This window comes from Carcharhinus amblyrhynchos, chromosome 21, assembly GCF_965287045.1.
Source record: "Carcharhinus amblyrhynchos chromosome 21, sCarAmb.v2.hapA, whole genome shotgun sequence".
NCBI classification, from domain to species: Eukaryota; Metazoa; Chordata; class Chondrichthyes; order Carcharhiniformes; family Carcharhinidae; genus Carcharhinus; species Carcharhinus amblyrhynchos.
The window spans coordinates 31138594-31154906 of record NC_137344.1 but is presented as its reverse complement, the minus strand read 5'-3'; the positions used below and the strand labels follow the sequence as shown (position 1 = coordinate 31154906).

General features: G+C 44.1%; 1 protein-coding gene across 3 annotated transcripts in view; it reads right to left on the bottom strand.

The window, feature by feature from the left end:
* The window catches only part of LOC145356315 (hexosaminidase D-like), a 31244-nt gene that overhangs the window by 7151 nt on the left and 7780 nt on the right, over window positions 1-16313 (bottom strand). For all 3 annotated transcript variants that reach the window (XM_080208920.1, XM_080208921.1, XM_080208922.1), the window contains 5 exons: window positions 15736-15900; window positions 15408-15591; window positions 6672-6743; window positions 3584-3785; window positions 2628-2710 (listed from right to left, as the gene is read on the bottom strand). In XM_080208920.1, coding sequence (XP_080065046.1) covers window positions 2628-2710; window positions 3584-3785; window positions 6672-6743; window positions 15408-15591; window positions 15736-15900 — 706 coding nt within the window. The remainder of the gene's footprint in view (window positions 1-2627; window positions 2711-3583; window positions 3786-6671; window positions 6744-15407; window positions 15592-15735; window positions 15901-16313) is intronic.

Below are 16313 nucleotides of genomic sequence, written 5' to 3'. Positions count from 1 at the left end.
CGCGGAAACGGAGAGTTTCAGATCCATTATTTTTGGTGTGGAAAAAAAAATCAAACCTTATGACATTTACAAAAATAAGTCAGGTATGATTTTCACTAGTAGGAGGAGTGGACAGAGTCTATTCATGCTGGGAAGCCGGCTGCTGACTACTAAAGGGTACGACTGCACATGCACCCGGATCTCCCATTGCACGACTCACAAGAGAACATAGCGCGTTGGGAGGTTGTCACTCACCTGCACATTGCGCCCCCCACCCTCCCCCCAGCTAATCACCACCCTCGTTTACCATCCACCCAACAAGCTGGTAAGATCACCCCTATGAACGCTATGACAAATGTTATTTGTTTGGATATTAAAATGGTTGATCATCAACTGTGTGGACGCTGACTGTTAGGGGCTTTCAGTCCTTACACTTTTTTCCCCAATTAACCTATATTCAAATTAACCTATATTCTATAACCTATTAACCTATAACCAATTAACCTATATTCTGTAGCAGCACTCAGACTGGAGCAATACAATTTATTTTTCGTTCAAATAATTATACTCCAAATATTGTCAATTAATTGTTACTTTAAAACTAAAGGCAAACGTTTAGGGGCATCTTCCCACAGTGTGGATAAAGTCCAAATAAATGGTTAGAAATCATGGGATAAGCTCAGCATTACTCATTGTAAACAGTCTGAATTTTAAATTCCTTTCGGACTGGAAAATAGCTTCTGCAACATTCACCTGTGCACAGACGTTCATCTATGTTCGCTGGCAAATTGCAACCATCATTTATAACTTCTAACACTTTACTGAAAAGTCCTTTGTACTTCTTTAAAGTAGTTTAGTAATGGGAACATTAAAACACGTCAGTAGCTTTGGATTTGTGTCTGCACGTTAGTTATCTGCTTTAGTTTGAATTCCCAAGCAGAGTCGAAGCAAACTTTAAAAAGCACTGCTAAAATAGCGGATTTAATTGGAACATGTGTATATTTATTATGCTAGGAAGAGAAAACCTGGACTCTGGTAGAAGAGAGGTTGTTTAAAATGGAAGTTATTCATTAAAAAGGAGTAAATATCGTTTAACATTGGTAGTTGATTGCAATTTATTGTGAAAGTCGGCAATACTAAATAGGCAAAGGGAAATGTGAGAACTTAATAGGAAGGAAAAGTTGCGGAACTTAAATCGTTGCTCAGATATAATTTAATAATACATTCTCTTCCGCATGATAAATACTTCCCACCCTCACTGCTGCAATACATAAACACAAGAACACAAGAAATAGGAGCAGCAGTAGGCCATCTAGCCCTTCGAGCCTGCCCTGCCATTCAATAAGATCATGGCTGATCTGAAGTGGATCAGTTCCACTTTCCCGCTTTCTCCCCATAACCCTTGATTCCCTTGTCCATCAGAAACCTATCTACCCGTGACTTAAATATATTCAGCAAGGTAGCCTCCACCACTTCAACGGGCAGAGAATTCCAGAGATTCACCACCCTTTGAGTGAAGAAGTTCCTCCTCAACGCTGATCTAAACTGGCCCCCCCCGCTACTTATCTTGAGGTTATGCCCTCTAGTCCTGCTATCCTTTCTAAGCGAGAAGAATCTCTCTACCTCTACCCTATCTATTCCCTTCATTATCTTATACAACTCTATAAGATCCTCCCTCAGCCTTCTAAACTCCAATCTCTTCATAGTTTAACCCCCTGATCTCCGGTATCAGTCTAGTGAACCTTCTCTGCACAACCTCCAAGGCCAATACATCCTTCTGCAAGTGCGGCGACCAAAACTGCACACAGTGCTCCAGCTGCAGCCTCACCAGTACCCTGTACACTTGCAGCAAGACCTCCCTGCTTTTATACTCTATCCCCCTCGCTATAAAGGCCATCCACCTAAAACTGGAGAAGGTGAGGAAGTCCGACTAGTGCTGAGTTATAAATGCCTAGTTTATGGTGATGACTTCTGTATGAATTACTTTCATGTGTAAAGTGGCCACGATAGAAGAAATGACATTTGCGATTAGTAAGACTGGCGTTGCTTGTAACACATTTAAATGTGTATTGAATGTCAAGAACATACAGCAGAAAGGATCCACAGCCCATGACCAGAACACAGAGAATGTAGCCCAAAGATTTTGAGGTTTATTTATTAGTGCCACAAATAAACTCACATTAACACTGCAACGAAGTTACAGTGAAAATCCTCTAGTCGCTGCACTCTGTGGCACCTGTTCGGGTACACTGAAGGAGAATGCAGAATGGCTAATGAGTTTAACCAGCACATCTTTCAGACTGTGGGAGGAAACCAGAGCAGCCGGAGGAAACTCTCGCAAATGCGGGGAGAACGTGCAGACTCTGCACAGACAGTGACCCAAGGCCAGGTCCCTGTCGCTGTGAGGCAGCATTGCTAACCACTGTGCTACCCATGAACAGTGCTTTACAAGAATGGCATGTACCCAAGATCAAGGAATTAAATCAGATGGAGCACATCTCATTCCCAATGACCCATATTTGAAAATCTACCTTTGGTAAGCAACTCGCGCCCAAGACAACTGTAGATCAAATGCCAAGGTCATCACAATAATCATAGCTCAGAAAACCAATGAAGTCTTTAAGCACTTCAAACATAATATACCTTACCATTTTTGAGAGTTTGCAAACAGACTGCCAAGGATGGAATCCCCACAGGAAGCAGTTCACACAAAACGGAGAAATGATCATATCTTGCAAAACAAAACAAACAAATAAAATGTTGACATCATTACTACCTAGATTATTGGTCTTCAGTTCATAGGCACAGCTAGGGCTGAATTGAATTGCTCCATCCATCAGTTGGACAGTTGGTGGCAGCACAGCTGTGGCCATACTTGGTAAGCCCAAGGAGGTTAAATCCCATCCAGCCCCTTACTTGCCTGCCGATGAGGCTTTCATGATAAGGATCCCGCCTCTGGCAGCTCTTCAGACCCTGCAAAGGTCACTGGGAATAGTGGCCACAGCTGGGACTGACCCAGGAAGGAGAACAAGGATGGATGCCCCCATTGTGTCCCCAATATAATTTGGGAAGCTATAATCAATTTAAATGATGTAATTATTGGTCAACAATACACTAATTTCATTAGCACCACATCCACTTCCTCCACCACCAACGCTCAGTAGCAGCAATGTATATTATCTTCAAGATGCACTGTAGTAATTCACTAAAGTTCCTTAGGCAGCACCTTCTAAACCTACAAGCCCTTCCATCTAAAAAGAACAAGGGCAGCAGATACGTGGGAACCCCACCACCTGCAAGTTCCCCTCCAAGCCACTCATCATTCTGACCTGGAGATATATCAACTGTTCCTTCACAGTCGCTTGGTCAAACTCCTGGAATTCCCTCCCTAACGGCATTGTGGGTCAACCCCACAGCATATGGATTGCAGCGATTCAAGAAGGCAGCTCAGCACCACCTTCTCAAGGGCAACTTGGGATGGGCAATAAATGCTGGCCAGCGACGCCCTTGTCCCATGAACGAATAAAAAAAAGCGAATGAACCAGTAAGAGAAAAGATGCAGAAATAATGGCATATTTCTGAATGTTTCTCCTTCCTCACGTACCTTTGCCAACCAGTGAGTGCTATCCCACGTAACTGGATGGAGTTCCTTGGCACAGCTTCCACTACCTTCAGCCACTGCAGCTGATTAGCTAAGTGATAGCGAATGGGTGTTAGAGCCTGAGCCACCCCCGTGGCTCCTTTGAAAGCACTTGCAAACCAAAGATGGGAGAATCCAGTGCGCTGGTACTTTTGTATTAGAAGCACTAAATGAACAGAATCAGATTGACACATCATTTAGCACATATGGAGAAAATACTTATCAAAATCTTTGTGTGTCAATATTACTGCGAAGCAACAGAGACTGTTCTCAGCCTATTAACAGGAGTGTGAAAGACATCAATTTCAGATGCTGTAGAGCGACTGTCATTCTTAATTACAAATTAATTGTCATCAGTAGGTGTGCCACCCGAAACCACGGGCAGGATTCGCCGATCTCGTTTACCCCACCTCTGCTGCCAGCGAGAACGGAGAATTTAGCGCTCAGCCAAAACTCCATTCACTGCAGCGGCACCTGAGAATCCCAACCGTGGGCGAGGGCGGAGGTTTCCAGCGTACACTTCCAATGAGTTCTCAATAACTGTGCACTGTTAAAATATATTAAGCAACGTGAAATCATTTTAGAAGCACACAGTGAAAAAGTGTCTAAGAGGAGTAAAACCAGAAAACATTTGAAATACTCAGCACGTCTTGCAATATGGAGGATGTTCCCGATGGTGGGGGGGTCCAGAACCAGGGGTCACAGTCAGACGATTCAGGGTAGGCCATCTAGGGCGGAGGTGAGGACACATTCCTTCACCCAAAGAGTGGTGAGCCTGTGGAATTCATTATCACAGGAAGTCGTTGATGCCAAAACATTGAATGTATTCAAGAGATGGCTGAATATAGCACTTGGGGTGAATGAGGTCAAAGGTGATGGGGAAAGAGTAGGATTAGGCTATTGAGTTGGACGATCATGACGAATGGCAGAGCAGGCTCGAAGGGCCAAATGGCCTCCTCCTGTTCTACATCTATAGAGAGGTAAAAAAAACAATTTCAGATGGATGACCTTTCTTTAGAACAGGGAAAGGCTGAAAGTGGAACAGGTTTTAGGCAAGTACAGAGGTGGAGTCGGGAGTGAGTGAAGGAGTAACATTCTGTAACGGAAAGTAAAACAGATAAATGGGATAAAAAGAGACGATATCATTAACTCTGTTTTTCTCTCCAAAAACACTACTAAATATTTTTGGCATTTTATGCTTTAATTCCAGCATCTGCTGTAGTTTGCTTATGAGAAGACGGATTGTGGGAATATGCTGTAGAAATGGTTTGTAATCCTGGTGCAAAAACCCTGGGCAATATCTTTGTGAAGGCTTTTTTTCGAATGAACAATAAAATATATTCAAAAAACATAAATAAATCTAACTATCCTAAATGAACTCTGTTTTGATAAATTGTCATGACACACATTCTTACAAGAAATAATATTAAAGGAATGTCCTATCTTACCTGATGCCTGACTTTGTTCAGTTATAAACACCATTTACCAAGCTTATCTTTACCATATTTTGTATTCTCATTTTGATTGGCAGAATAGCTAATAATTCACTCATTACTCTCACCAACTTTTACAGATGCACCATAGAAAGCATCCTTTCCAGATGCATCACAACTTGGTATGGTTCCTGCTCTGAAAGACTGTAAGAAACTACAGAGGGTTGTGAATGTAGCCCAGTCCATTACACAAACCAGCCTCCTATCCATTGACTCTGTCTACACTTATCACTGCCTCAAAAAAGCAGTCAGCATAATCATACACCCCGGACACACTGTCTTCCACCTTCTTCCATTAGGAAAAAGATACAAAAGTCTGAGGTCAGTTAAATTGCACCAATTGAGCATCCAAAGTCTTCCCAATCAAGATTAAACTCCAGATAAATGGCCACCCCTTAGACGTAGAGGTAGACACTATGGCTAGATTGGTCACATACACTGTGCAGCCTTTGCATATTGTTGGGACCACTGTAACCCTGACTCAAGAACAACTTCTTCCCTGTTGCCATTAGACTTCTGAATGGACCTACCCTATATTAAGCTGATCTTTTTCTACGTCCTAGCTGTGATTGTAGCACTACATTCTGCACCTTCTTTCCTACTCCCCTATGTATGGTATGGTTTGTTTGTATAGTGCGCAAGAAAGAGTGGGTGGGATTTTATGGCCTCGCTCATCCCAAAACCGTAGAATCCTGCTCGAAGTCAATGGATCTTCTATTTCCCAAGATATTTTGGCCTTGGAGGGAGTGCAGAGGAGGTTTACTAGGCTGATACCGGAGTTGAGGGGGTTGAGCTATGAGGAGAGGCTGAATAAACTAGGCTTGTACTCGTTGGAGTTTAGAAGAATGAGGGGAGATCTCATTGAGATGTATAAGATGATGAATGGGATGGATAGGATAGAGGTGGAGAGACTCTTTCCACTCAAAAAAGACAGTAGGACTAGGGGGCACAGCCTCAAGATAAAGGGGGGGCGGTTTAGAACGGAGTTGAGGAGGAACTTCTTCACTCAAAGGGTGGTGAATCTCTGGAATTCTCTGCCCGTTGAAGTGGTGGAGGCTGCCTCGCTAAATATTTTTAAGACGCGGGTTGATGGGTTTTTGATAAGAGAGGGGATTAAGGGTTATGGGGAGAGGGCGGGAATGTGGAACTGAGCCACGACAGATCAGCCATGATCTTATTGAATGGCGGGGCAGGCTCGAAGGGCTAGATGGCCTACTCCTGCTCCTATTTCTTATGTTCTTATGTTCTAAGCTCCACCCCTCCGCTGTTCCGATTCCTGTGGCAGGCAGGGCGGTAAAATTCCAGCCAATATTTGTCATTGTATCCCAATACATGTGACAATAATAAATCAAATCAAATTCACTTAAACTTAGAATTCAAATGTACAAATTTCTAAATTTTGAACTACTTCTGCTCAAATAAATATAACAATCTTTAAAAATGCAGAGTGCATGCCACTCTGTTTAGTTGCTCGACACAAAAAGCCAAGAAATACTTGGTTAATTTTAAAATTGCTCTTACTACTTTATGGAGATTGAAAATAAAGCAAATGAACTTACTCATGTTATGCGTGTCAATATTGGAATTATAATCCCAGATCATTGGTTGAGCAAATCGACTCAGCATGGATTCTAAAAGGGAAATAAAAGAAAAAAAAATGCTTCAATAAGATTTGCATTAAAAGATAAATGTAAAATAGTTTCCTAAAATGAAGTTCAAGTAAACACAGATCTTCCTGCTTGTTTAAGAGGCTCTGAATAAACATGTCTCAGAACATAGAATCCCTACAGTTCAGGAGGCCATTTGGCCCATCGAGTCTGCAGCGACTCTTGACAGAGCATCTTACATAGGCCTATGTACCCCGCCTTGCCCCATCCCTGCAACCCTACGCATTTACCATGGCTAATTCATTTAACCTGCACATCTTGGAGACACTAACGGGCAATTTAGCATGGCAAGTCCATTGAATCTGCACCCGTTTGGACTGTCGGAGGAAACCCACGCAGACACAGGCAGAACATGCAAACTCCACACAGACACCCAAGGCTAGAATCAAACCCAGGTCCATGGTGCTGTGAGGCATTATGTGCTAACCACTGTGCCAGCGTGCCATATACAAATAGAAATTTCATAAAATGTTGTTTGCAAATTTTGAATTAATCCAATTTAAACAGTAGAAAATGATTTTGATACTTTGATGATTCTGGCACACTAAATTCCTAAAGGAGGTTGGTTAGCTCAATAGCAAGATGGTAGTGTGTGATTCAGAATGGTGAGGTAGACCTACGATCTGCTTCTTTGCCCTGCCCCAAGAGGGAATGGCAAAGATAAATTCCTCACACAAACAGCTCAGGGTCAAGCTTCGACAGACAATGAGCCATTGATCTGCCTTTGGACAACTGACATGACATCTGGTAAAATGACATGAGATAGAGTGCTTTGAGTACAATCAGAAAATTGTACCCAAAGTTTATTTAAAAGGGTCACAAGTAGGCTAAATTAACTGCAATGAAGTTACTGTGAAAATCCCCTACTCTTCACACTCGGTATCCTATTCGGGTACACTGAGGGAGAATTTAGCATGGCCAATGCACCTAACCAGCAGAATGCTTTCAGAATGTGGGAGGAAACCGGAGCACCCGGAAGAAACCCACGCAGACATGGGGAGAAAGTGCAAACTCCACACAGACACTAACCCAAGATTGCAATCAAACCCAGATCATTGGCGCTGTGAGGCAGCTGTGCTAACCAGTGTGCTGTGCGGGTTAGACCTCAACTTCTGCCAAAAGTAATTTGCATACGCACAACCGTAAAATGTCCCAAGAGTCATCACAACTTAATGCAATTATTTATTTGTTTCTTTCCATTTGCAAAGCAGCCCTTGACATATTTAAGTGTGGCACTGTGGAGCCATTTTATTATTGCAGTTGAAAATTGGTTTATCAGCAAAAAATATGCATTTTTAATAAGAGTAAGCAGTCCTACACGAATGCAGTAGCCTAAAATCACTGGAAAAAGCCACGTGGAACCTATTTAATGGTTTAAATGGTGTACACAAGCCATAAGACCATAAGATATAGGAGCCAAATTAGGCCATTTGGCCCATCGAGTACGCTCTGCCATTCAATCACAGCTGATATGATTCTCATCCCCATTCTCCTGCCTTCTCCTTGTAACCCTCGATCCCCTTATTGATCAAGAAGCTATCTATCTCTGTCTTAAAGACACTCAATGACCTGGCCTCTGCAACCCTCTGTAACAATGAACTCCACAGATTCACCACCCTCTGGCTGTAGAAATTCCTCCTCATCTCAATTTTAAAGGAGCGTCCCGACACTCTGGAGGTCGTGTCGAGTTCTAGTCTCTCCCACTCTGCGTCCGCTCTATCCAGGCCTCCCAGTATTCTGTAAGTTTCAATTAGATTCCCCCCTCTTCCTTCTAAACTCCATCAAGTATAGACCCAGACTCCTCAACCATTCCTCATATGGCCACCCCTTCATAGCCAGTTTCTTCATAAATGAAATATTGTTTGACATGAAAAAGTTGAGCCTACTTACAATTTATTGGTAATATTTGAATTTGTTTAATCGAAAGGATGCAAAACAAAGCATGTATGTTCAGGAAAGTTTTAACAAGTCGGGAGGTGGTGATTACACCTCAAAACCAGCTGGAAAACAATTGGGATACCTTGGGCCCAACTTTACCATCGTGTTGCACCCGCTTTCAGGTGCGAAGACTTAGTAAAGTCGGATGTGAGGCGAGTGGTCATTTGCATGCACTTAAATTGACTTAATGGGCTGCACGCCCAACCTTGGCAGCACTTCCCCCTTTACCACTGCGTATCAGCCATGCTCTACAAATGTCCGATTTGGGTGCTGCAGCTAGTGAGGGGGTAAGTGCTGAGAGTTTGACGGCTCTCTGCTCGAGATCGTGGGGATCCGCTGCCACTCTCCCTGTGATCCGTGAGGGGGAAGGGGGTGTCCGCTACCACTCTGCCTGAGATCCATGGAGGGGTCCGCTGCCACTCTGCCTGAGATCAGTAGGGGGGGAAGGGGCCACAATTGGTCTAGACGATGGGTGGATGAGGGGGTAAGGGGATCAGTAATGTTGTGGGGATGGGGCAATGTCTGTGGGTGCTGGGGGATGCATTTTCCAGCCCGGGAGTGATTGGCAGGGGAATCACATTTTATCGTTTCTTTTTCTGCGCATGCGCATTTGGAGGCACCAATCGGAGCTGCAGGATTTTGGGCGCATTAAGCCCCATCCACAAGTTTGTGCAACGCAATTCGGAATCGCTGATATTTTTGCAGGCAGAGTGCGTATGGGGGCCCCTGAGAATGGGTCTAAAAGTTGGATCTGAAACAAGTTTCAAGTCCACCACTTAGAATCAAAATGGTAAATGTTAGCACCCCCTGAGGTGTGAAAGGTGCTGTCAGAGTACAAATCTTTTTTTGCAGTAGAAAGCTGGGCAAACATTGGTTTTGAATAAAAATAGACATTTCCCTGAAATTAAAAATACAGGAATGCAATTTCAGTTTGATTCTAAGCAGCTCAAATAAAGATCATCCAGGGACTGGGTTGGCTCCAAATGCTTGTGTGTGAATTCTGATGGTATAAAAATATAAATCAGGCAGAGAACCAAATAGAAATAGCTCACAACATATTCCAGATTGAAGATACGAAAGTGAAGCAGGCAAAAAAAAAATCACAGAAATACAGCACAGCCTGTCAGTTAAAAGGCAACGGAAATCCTTCCAAAATAAAGAATGAGGAACGTTGTGGATTAGAGGCACTGTTTGGGCAGCACGGTAGCACAGTGGTTAGCATTACTGCCCCACAGCACCAGGGACCTGGGTTCAATTCCAGCCTCGGATCACTGTTGGTGTGGAGTTTGCACATTCTCCCTGTCTCTGCGTGGGTTTCCTCCGGGTGTTCTGGTTTCCTCCCACTGTCCAAAGATGTGCGGGTTAAGTGGATTAGCCATGCTAAATTCTCCCTTAGTGTCAGGAGGAATAGCAGGGTAAATATGTGGGATCAAGGAACATAGAACACTACAGTGCATAAAGAGGCCCTTCAGCCCATCAAGTCTGCACTGAACACAATCCAACCCAGGCAGTACCCCCATATCCCTACATATTATACCCACTAATCCCTCTAACCTTCGCATCCCTGGACACTAAAGGGCAATTTCTTAGCATAGCCAATCAACCTAACCCGCACATCTTTGGATTGCGGGAATAGGGCCTGGGTGGGATTGTTGTTGCAGGGCCAGATGGCCTCCTTCTGCACTGTAGGAATTCTATCAGACAAAGATCAGCGGATTCCCCAGGATTATATTAGGAAGTATTTCACTACTGAAGACGCTTGCTGAAACTCTACCACATCGCCCGCCACAGAATTGGCGAGGGTCCAATAACTGAAATCTCCGTTGCCCTCAGGTGGGAATTTCTGGTCTCGCTTCAGTGAGGCCACAAAATTCCACCCTTTAATGTTAGGTTATGAAGACATTCACATGTATTTACATCCGTATTATATTATAGTAGCAACACATAGAACACCTCTGTAACACTTACTCAGATACAAGTTATGGCGTCAGAGACGAAAGGTGTCAATTGTGACACACTGGTGTCTGAGTCAGAAGTTTGTGGTTTTGAGTTTCCAGGGATTTGAGCACAAAACTCTGGCTGGCGCTTCAGTGGATCACAGAGGGTGCGGCGCAGAGGTGCCATCATTTGGATGAAACATTAAAACTGAGGCTCCACCTGCCCCTTCAGGTGGGTGATGTTATACTGGAGAACAGCAGGGCAGTTATGCCTGGTGTTCTGGCCAATATTAACCCCTCAACTAACATCACAAATACATCTTGGTGTTCGCGGGAGTTTGTTATGCACAATTTCACTGCCACACTTACAACAATGGTTACACTTCAAAAATAAATAATTGGCTGTGAAGTGATTTGGGACATCCTGGGATTGCGACAGACATTACAGAAAGGCACAGTCTTTCTCCTTTAAAGTTTTAAATGCATTCAAAGCTGAAGCAAACATGCTCAAATGGTAATGATGATATATGGTTTGCACCTTGGCAGTGAACTCAGTAATAAACGTCACCTGGGAGTTCGATTTAGCTCAGTTGGCTGGACAGCTGGTTAATGATGCAAAGTGACATTAACAGCCTGGGTTCAATTCCCATACCAGCTAGTTATTCATAGCATATCACTGAATCCCTACAGTGCAGAAAGAAACCGTTCAGCCTTGAGGTTTTTTATAGAATATCATAGAATCCCTATAGTGCAGAAAAAGGCCATTCAGCCCATCATGACTGCATCAACAACAATCCATTCCAGGCTCTATCCCCATAACCCCATATTTACCTTGCTGGTCCCTCTGACACTAAGAGGCAATTTAGCACGGCCAATCAACCTAACCCGCACGTCTTTGAAGCGTGGATGGAAACTGGAAGAACCCACGCAGACACAAGAAAAATGGGCAAACGCCACACAAGCAGTCACCCAAGGCCAGAATTGAACCATGGTCCTGGTGCTGTGAGGCAGCAGCCCTGCCCCTTGCCTGAGGTGTGGTGACTCAGGTTAAATCACCACCAGTCAGCTCTCCTCCTCAAAGGGGAGAAAAAGCAGATGGTCATCTGGGACTGTGGTGACTTTAAACATCACTGGTATATCTCAGGAGGCCCACTCTGCATGGCAACGTCCGAGAGGGTGTAGAATTGGCTGGCTCCTATTTTTTCTGGGCCCTCTTGTCAACCAATTCTCTCTTCCAATGCCATGCCGTCAGTCACTAAAGGTCTTGTCCTGAATCATTGTCTTCAGTTATCTGGGTCAATGAATTCATGTCTCACTTGCAATAGAGCTGGTTCGCTAATGTTCTTTGGGTTAGGAAATCTACTGGCCTACATGTGACCTTGGACCCACTGAAAAGTGATTGACTCTTAACTGTTCTCCGAAATGGCCTAGCAAGCCACTCCATTACATCAAACTGCTAAGAAGTCTCAGAGGAAGAAAACTGGGTGAACAACCAGGCATCGACCTAATCACTAGAAAACCACAGCAATCTGTCATCCCTGTAAGGTCCTATTACTAATATTTGGGGGTTTGCACCAAAGTTGGGATAGCTGACTCAGAGCAATACCTTACAATGTCCCAGACACCACCATTACCAGGTATGTCCTGTTCCACCAGCAGAGGTGGCAGTGACACAATGGTGTAGAGTTGTGAACATTAACTCTGACCCCCATGAGGTCTCATGATGTCAAGTTAAATATGGGCAGGAAACCTCATGCTGATTATCATGTACCCTCCCCCCATCCCACATGCTTCCACTGATGAATCAGTGCTCCTCCATGTTGGAGCATGCCAGGCGTAGCACCAGGCACACCAGGTGCCAACCTGATGAGGCTGCAGCACAGAACAACTTGCATGCCAAACGACATAAGCAGCAAGCAACAGACAGAACTAAACGATTACACAGCCAATGGATCAGTTCTAAACTCTGCAGTCCTGCCACATCCAGCCATGAATGGTGGTGGTTGTTAATTAAATAGCTCACTGGACAAGCAGGTTCCACAAATATCCCCATCCTCAATCATGGGGAAGCCCAGCACATTAATGCAAAAGATAAGGCTGAAGCATCCGCACAACGTTCAGTACTTTTTGCATCTCCTCAGATACTATGGCAGTCCATGTCCAAATGCAGCAAGACCTGGACAATATCCAGGCTTGGGCTGACAAGTGGCAAGCAAGATTTGCACCACAGAAGTGCCAGGCAATGACCAACAAGACTGAATCTAACCATCGCCCCTTGACATTCAGTGGGAATATCACTGCTGAAACCCCACTATTTAACATCCTGGGGTTATAATTGACCAGAAACTAGACCAGTTATACAAAACTGTGGCTACAACAGCAGGTCAAAAGGCTAGGAAACCTGCAGAGAGTAACTCACCTCCTAACTCCCCAAAGCCTATCCACCATCTAACGAAGCACAAGTCAGGAGTGTGAAGATAAGTTTTCCCCTTGCCTGGATGAGTGCAACTCCAAAAGTGTTGAAGAAGCTTGACACCCTCCAGGACAAAGCAGCCCACTTGATTGGCACCCCATCCACAAACATTCACTTCCTCCACCGTCAACATACAATAGCAGCAATATGCTCCACCTACATCTACAAGATGCACTGCAGGATCTCACAAAGGCTCCTTAGGCAGCCTCTTCCAAACCCACAACTACTACCATCTAGAAGGACAATAACAGCAAATGCAAGATAACATCACACCCTGGAAGTTCCCCTCCAAGTCCCTCATCATCTTGACTTGGAAGAATATTGCATTTCCTTAATTGTTGTTAGGTCAAAATCCTGACACTCCTTCCCTAACACCACTATGGATGTATCTACATCACAAGGACTGCAGTGGTTCAAGCAGGCAGTTCACTAATACCTGCTCAAGGACAATGAAGGATGGGTAATACATGCTGGCCCAGCCAGCAGAGCCCACATCCCTTGAATGAATGGAAAAAATGATAGATATATTCTGCTGGTTTTGATCCAGTGGCTAGTCTACCAGATAGAAGATATTTGGTTACTAGGCCATCATCCATTCAATTGAATATGACTGAGCCATTACTGACATCATTGCTTAGTAATGAGTGTATGTTGACAGAATTAGCATGATCCAGTTGGTGACCTTGATGTACCAAGTGATGTTGAGAATATATCCCAGGCAGTAAAAGGGGAAACTGTTCACCTTTTTCTTGTGTAGCATATATTTGTCCAGGTCTCACTGCTGTTGAGCAGTGCACTCAGGGCACAGGTTTGGTAAGCTGTCAGTTTGGTGTTCTTGCTCAAGTTGCTTAACAATCTCTTCCTCAGCCTGGATATGACACCTGCCATGCGCTTGTTGACTTCAGCATCAAGTGACAGATTGCTGGTAATGGCAGGGCTATCAACAACTTCCTGAGATAAAGTTTATTTATTAGTGTCACAAGTAGGCTTACCTTAACACTGCAATGAAGTTACTGTGAAAATCCCCCCCCGTCATCACACTCCAGCATCTGTTCGGGTACACTGAGGGAGAATTTAGAATGATCAATGCACCTAACCAGCACGTCTTTCGGACTGTGGGAGGAAACCGGAGCACCCGGAGGAAACCCACGCAGGCACGGGGAGAACGTGCAGACTCCGCACAGTCAGTGAGCCAAGCCAGGAATTGAACCGATTCTCCGGCGCTGTGAGGCAGCAGTGCTAACCACTCTGCCACCACATTATCAATGCTGATGACACTACGGCAAAGTTCTGGACTATGACATTGGACTCCCCCATGTTGGTCAAACCAGACTCTTTGCCGTCTATTTGCCACTGGATGTGTCCCTCGGTACAGAATGCGAGTACAACTCTGTGATTCACCTGGTGCAGTTTTGTTCTGGGTCTCAGCTGGACAAGCCTGAACCACTTTCTGTTGGTTCTGGTATGTAAGTACACGCCCTCTGGAGAGGTACGACGGCAACAAAGAGAAGAATCTGGAAAAGGCATCGATGCCAGAGCTGAATGACCTCACTGCGCATCTTGAAGGGTTCTGGCATTTCTTTGTTCTGGTTTGGCTACACCACGCGCACCGAGTGCTTGAAAGCAGCCAGCCGACAAACTGAACTTAGAGACAAGTGCTTCTTTCCCTTTCATAATTTTAGTTCAAATAGAGTCACTAACAAGATAATAACACAAAGAACAATTCTGCACAGGAACAGCCCTTCGGCCCACCCAGCCTGCGCTGACTCCTAATCTTTATTTAGGCTCACTACTTACTGACCATACGTGGTTTCTATCTCTGTTGCCTCCCATTCATATATATATCAAGATACACCTTGAATGTTGCTAACGTGCCTGCTTCCACCACCACCACCACTGGCAGTCTGTTCCGTGCACCCATCACCCTCTGTGTGAAAAACCTTCCTTGTGTAGTCTCTCCTAAACTTTACTTCTCTCACCCTGAACCTGTGCCCTCTTGTGGTGAATCTTTCTGCCCTGGGAAAAGGCCTTGACTATCCACCCAATCGATGCCTCTCATAATATTATTTATCTCTATCAGGTCACCCCTCAGCCTCCACCTTTCTGGTGAAAACAATTCAAATTTATCCAACCTCTCTGCATGCCTAAAACCCTCCAGACCAGGCAATGCCCTGGTAAACCTTTACTGCACTCTCTCCAAAGCATCCACGTCTTTCTGGTAAGTGTGGTGACCAGAACTGCACTCAATATTCCAAATACAGCCAAATTAAAGTTTTATACCTTGAAGTTTCTCTTCACTGATGTTCCGAAGCATGTCATCCCAAAAGATTGGTTTCACGTCTGGGTAGGTAGCGAGGACGTAACTTGCAACAGCTTTCACATGAGACAGGAACAGACTATCTGCATTTGTTTGGCTTGTCGCAAACAATTTCTTGGACTCTTCACCTTCACCGAGGTAATACACCTAAATATATCGAAGGAAAAATTTCATTTTACAAAAGGAAAGTTGTCAACATGAAACATTACAAGATTAAGCAAACAGCTTCCAAGAACAAACAATATTTTTTGCGAAGTATGCATCAAAGCTTCCACATAATTTTTGCAGTACCTCATCTGATCCAATGTGCAGCCATTTCAGGTCTTTATGCAATGCCACGATCTGGTCAATCATGAATTTTACTATCTCCATGGACTCCTTTTTATGAGGATTGAGGCTGTTAGGGAAGTATTTCACTTCACGGAGATGAGAAAAGATTTTATGTTTAAGCACAAACTGTAGGAACAAGGATCAAAAATAAAGTATCAGTCAGGGCAACTTAAAGGGACCACACCTTCTGGGTCTGCTCTGCAGAAATCTCTCACTGGTTTCTCAGCATTGAATGAGATATGCATCCCACGCTGACAAGAGGAATAACCCCATGCTAACACATAATGGCCAATCAGGATTTAGTAGTATGGGATTATTATACCCCATATAATAGGGATCACTACTGTACGATATTTAAAACACTATCAATTGTGAGAAAATTGTGCAGAGTTTTAGATCCTGTTATCTAAACTCTAAGCAAATGTACTCAAGTCAATACTGCAGTTTCTAATGCTTTCTGTTTCGAGATACCAGGGGCTGAATCTTCTGAGCAGCAGCAATCACTGGTGGACTGCCACTCCATTCCTGTTTCTCCACAC